General features: G+C 32.4%; 1 protein-coding gene across 2 annotated transcripts in view; it reads left to right on the top strand.

Moving 5' to 3' along the window:
• Window positions 1-5064: 5064 nt before the first annotated feature.
• LOC128554415 (protein CLEC16A-like) overlaps window positions 5065-5572 on the top strand; it is a 181945-nt gene continuing 181437 nt past the window's right edge. For both annotated transcript variants that reach the window (XM_053535705.1, XM_053535701.1), the window contains exon 1: window positions 5065-5214. In XM_053535705.1, the coding sequence (XP_053391680.1) occupies window positions 5138-5214 (77 nt within the window). In that variant the 5' untranslated portion in view covers window positions 5065-5137. The remainder of the gene's footprint in view (window positions 5215-5572) is intronic.

The following is a 5572-nucleotide window of genomic DNA, read 5'->3' as shown; positions in this document are numbered from 1 at the left end:
AATTCATATCCCCTCAAAATTGCTGTTTTGACCAAAACCATGAAATTTCATGCCCAAGGAATTAAATGATTTTACAGTAACGGTATTTATCAAATAGAAACAGGAGGGTCATTGACCCTAAAGCACTCACCTGTGTAAAAGGCTGAACGTGTGTTTGTATGTAATGATACAAGTAGAGAGTTAGATTTATATGGATATCAAGGCTCCAGCTGTAATTAAAGATTAAGAGCAGAAGATATTTAAAGTTTTTTTTATATCAGCCTATATTATATACATGCCACACACATGGGCATGGGCATTTTTTTTTACCAAGAGCAATAATTTGAACAATCAATGGGAATGAATTAATGGGTAGGCAGTCAAACCCTGATACCACACTCAACATTGTGCAAAATTGTTTTAAAATAGGGATTAATTTTTAAAGTATATCAGTTTCGTGTCTTTCCTATTTAACATAATTGCATAATTGTTTTCTCTAATATTAGTCAAAAGTTTGAATACTGATGAGCAAAGTAGAAAGTTTTATTTAATATATTGTTTTTGATTACCTCCCTTTATGATTCTAACTGTAAAAGTTCATGACTGTGCAGTATTTAAAGTAGCATTTTTTACCATACAATTATCCATCACATCCATTCGGATAGCTGTTATGTCTTTTTTTTTTTACATAAAATTTAAAGCCTTTTGGAATTTTAAAAGCATTGATTTCAGTTGTCAGTCAGGGGTGTAACTATTTTAAGTTATGTAACCTATTTCAGTTACTTTTTCAAGCATTTTATAACCTTTTCAGCGCTTTTGAACGTTTATTTTATGGACGAAAAGAGCGCTATAAAAATCTGGTAAATAATAATAATAATAACATGTATTAGTTATAAAATATAGTTAACTTGGGTAAGTTATTCAAAAAAAAAGTCTTTTTGCTGTTCTCACAAAGTGACCTTAAAAGTGTAATTAGTAGCAAACTGTGGCTAATCAAATTCTCTTTGAGACTGATCATGACCTGATAAGCATAATGGGATGTTAAGAGTTTTATAGCTTTAAAACTTTTGGTAAAACTTATCAGCCTTGTGTAAAAAATTTCACTGCATAGCTGGAAAGATAAAAGGTCAAGGATTCAGGAAATAATGGCATTAGTCTCATTTAAAATGAGGAAATGGCACAGGAGGGCTTTGTAATATTTTATGATAACTGAAACAAGTTATGAAAGTATAAGCAATAACTCGAATGGGTTATAAACTGCAATAACTTGAAACAGTTACATCCCTGACTGGCTGTGCTATCACAATTCAGTGGAGAATAAATTCTGATTTAGACCAAGTGTAATTTATAGTAGTTTTCAAAGTAAAGACAATTGGGATATATTTGTCAGTGTGCTTCTCTGGTCCTGATATTTTTGTCAGCTTAATTATTTAAAAAAAAAAGTATAATAATTATTTGGTAATAAAGTGGAGTATTTCTTCGTATTTTATATTAAGGTATTGGACCCGTAATAGAGTATCTCCTTTTTGAAGAGTATTCAATTCCTACCATAAACCTACTTTGACTGCAATTTTTAGGGGGGCGTAGGTTCAAACCCCACTGGGACCAATTTTTTTTCTCCATGTTTTCCTTTTTTCTAATAAGTTCTTACTTCTTTCAAGACTAATTATGGATGAATTGTACAAAAGCGGAAAATTTTCATTTTATAAGCGATTTTTTGCTGTTTAATGTGAATTTACCTCTGAATCAGAAGGGGTAGAGTTAGACATCTTCAAAAATACTGAGTTACGTGCGGTAAAAGTTCTCTATTTTGCCTTCATTCGTTAGATTACATGTTGTGGAAGAGATGCAGGTAGGTTTTACTGGTTAGTTTTGAATGAAGTGAGCAAAATTCAAAACAGAGCCACCGGATTCGACCTTCGTTTTTCAATGTTGGAGTTAGAATTCTGTCTCATTAAATCTGTTTACTTGAGGCACCCTAGACAAAAATGATTTTTAAAGTTTTATTTTGTGTTTTATAATTGTTTAACAATAGTTTGATGTTTCTTTTATCAAAATTAATGTTGTAATGAATTCTCTGCAAGTGTTTTTAAATAATGGCCATCACACTGAATTTTGTCTCTTCCTGAGCGTGAGGAAATAACTTATATTATACAAAATTTACAAAAAACGGCACGGTGAAAGTTTTTTAAAATTTGCAACACAGTGTGAAACATGGTCAACTTTATGAATATACCAAGCAAATGCCATTTTTAAAACATTACTATTAGGGGTCCAATACCTTAAGATTACATTTTTACCTGGACTACTTAAAAGTTTTAAAGTTTTGTTGGAGGTTTCTCAGAAAGTACTTGGCCAAATACTTCAAACTCACATGTTATTGGCATCACAAGGTTACATAATTCTAGCTTTTATTGTGTCAAAATTTTGCCCCTTTTTAACATTTTGAGTTTTGGGTTAAAGTTTTGCATGTAAGCAATTTTTACAGAAATGACTTGGCCAGATGATCACTTGCATCATGACCTTGCAGAACATGCTGTAGATCTCAATTGCTTTCATTTTGTCAAAAAAAATGCTGCCTTTAAAGTTTTGCGTGTAAGCAGAGTTCTCTAAAACTACAGTTCTAAATGCTTTCAAACTTTTTTGGCGACGCCGTCTAAATTCCTTTTCGTTACCTATGCCACGTGACTTCAGTTTGCAAATCAAACTACTTGATAACGCATTATAGATAATTTATCACAATGGAAGATTTATGCAACACTCTGCCTGATTGGACGAGAGTGTCAATTTCTTTCACTCTGTTGATTGTGCTACGCTGAGTGAAATGTAGACAAAGCGTTTATCCTAAATGACGCTGTTCACATATTTAAAGCTAACTTTGGCTCAGTATATTTAGCAAGAATATTGATATATCTCAAAATGATAAGCAAGTTTAATAAATATGATAAAAACCTGTTCAAATACCAACATATATCAAATTGAAGAAAGCGCTTAATACGGTCTGCATATCACATGAAAAAGGGTGTGATAAGAGTCTTTTATGTACAGAAGTGCTTTTTAAAAGATTTTCCTTGTTACAATTGTCATCTGTATATGAAAAGGTTTCTTGCTTTTGTGACTTATTCAGATTGCATATTAAAATGAGTACTTGTTTGCTTTGATATATTTGTTATAAATTATTTAACTGATTTATTATATATGAATATTTTTTTTAGTATGGTATGCAAATATTGAACTCAGTTGAAATCTGTTTTATTATATATATGCTACATAATGACTGAATCTCATTACACTGAAATGAAGGTACGCTGCATACAGTTTATCTATGTGATATGACTACGGTCAAACTTTGCTTATGAAACAGAAATATTGAAATAATTACAATTGTATGTTTTGCTTGTCGACCTTCACTTTTTTATAGGTGTGACATCATTGTCCAAAGATTCATGAATAGCGAATATGCTATTTGTTAAAGCGGGATCAGTTGGCCTATTTTAAAAATAAATAAAAATAATAAATAAAAAAATCCTTTAATTGATTTTTTCTCATGTATTCTAATCAAACTTGATTTGTAGCATCTTTATTAGGCCCGCAGCCAACTTTGTTCAGCTGGGACATTTTGACCCCTTTTAGGGTCTGCTAGAGGTAAAACTAGAAATGCCTTTATACAGCATCTCATGAACAGCTTGGTGGATCTTTCTCATACTTGGTCTGGAGCATCATTATAAGGTTCCAAAGTTATTTATACAGGAACTTGGGCCCTATTAGGGACCACTATAGCTAAAAGTAGATATGCCTTTCTTCGCATTAACCACTAAAATGCAATGGATTTTTATCAAACTCGATATGTAACAATATCGTAAGGTCTCCTGCTATTTTGTTACAAATGGGAATAGGGACCAATTTAGCTAAAATATAAACACGTTTAATGTCCTCTTCTCACGAACCGCTTCATGAATCTTCATCAAACTACTGCTGTAATTATTCGTCTAAGGATAAACAAAACAAAATTGCAACCCTACGAAACCTTTGTGAAAAATTAAAAGAGAACCATTTAAATTGTTAAAGTGCGGTGTTTAGTTTTGCAATTTGAAAAATGTTAGATGAAAGCTGAATGTTAGATGAAAAATTCATAAACTTCTTTCCTTATTACAATTCGCCGACTATCATTTTTAAAGATATTTCTTGTTATATGTCTTAAGCATCATGAGACGACCAGTGACAACAAGTTAAATAACTTTACGTTTCGTTTCAGCACCATTATGCCCCTTTCTAACATAGACATGTTTTGAAAGTTTTGCATGTAATCATGTTTTTTTTTGTTTGTTCCTATTTCAAAGGTCAAGGTCACAGTTAGAGGTCAAAGGTCATGTCAGATCTTGTCTGGCCCATAAGTTCGACATGCGTTGAGAAAACGTGTTAATATTTGGCGTGAATGTTAAACTCAGTGATACAGAGTGTCTTGTGCAAACTCTAGGTTTCTTTCTCAAAGGTCATGGTCACACTTTGGAGTCAAAGGGCGGGCTCGTTATGTTGCACGTGGGCATCTAGTCATTTACAAAATGAAGTAGGACATATTTTACTGAACACTGCTGAATGCTTTCAAAGTGGTAAAATGTCAGCTTATCAAAAATTTGGGAAAGTATATATGTTCAAAACGGGAAAGTGCTGAAAATAGTATGTTTTCTTAAATATCGTCCAACTTGAATATCTCAAAAACGATAATGTTTACAGAAAAAAAAAAACATGTAGAAATAATTTGAAACAAAACATTTTACTGATTGAACGACTGTTAGTAGGGGTGAAAAGGCCTTCAATGGGTCGCAAAATCTAAATGGGAGAATACTGCTCGTAGACGTAGGTTAGATTCTAAATGAAAGTCTATAAAATCGTATCTCACAAGATATGATATTACCGTACGTATGTCCTCTAATACAAATGTCGTATAATAATCAAAGGGGAATAACATTGTGTTAAAACAGCTGAAAATTATAAGACGAATATTGATTGGCTTAACTAATGTCCTATTGTCCAATCAAAATCTGCGTTATTTTGCTCACCATACAATTTATACAAGATGGCGACTGGATAGATTTCCAACACGAAAACATAACAAATAAACTTATATATTGGCAGTTGACTGTACATATATACTAAAATGTTCAACAGGGGAAAAGGATGGCTGCCAGGCTTACTAGCTAAGCCAAAAAACCCACATTCTCTGGAGCATTTAAAGTGAGAAATTGCAATATTTGTTTGACATTAGTTGACAGGTGTCACCTGACAGTTTCTCACAAAATGACTAACAGCAATGACTTTTATAATATCGTCTTAATTAATGTTTTCGTTTTGTAAAGGTAAACTTAAGCTTATCTCTGGTTTATTTGGTGCAGTTTCTGATGCCTGGGATTAGTCCAAAAATTGTACTCGAGAGTTGAATATCGTTATATAATTTTTATTGACTTGTCGATATCCGCCTCCGAGTACAAACCAGAAAAGGTAAAGAATGTGATAGCACTGTCCTCTTCTTTGTGTAAGTAACATCCAATGGAATCCGTTGGGCGGGAATTATGTTATAATAATGCAACGGATA

This window comes from Mercenaria mercenaria, chromosome 2 (assembly GCF_021730395.1).
Source record: "Mercenaria mercenaria strain notata chromosome 2, MADL_Memer_1, whole genome shotgun sequence".
NCBI lineage: Eukaryota > Metazoa > Mollusca > Bivalvia > Venerida > Veneridae > Mercenaria > Mercenaria mercenaria.
This window is presented reverse-complemented; position numbering and strand designations above follow the sequence as displayed.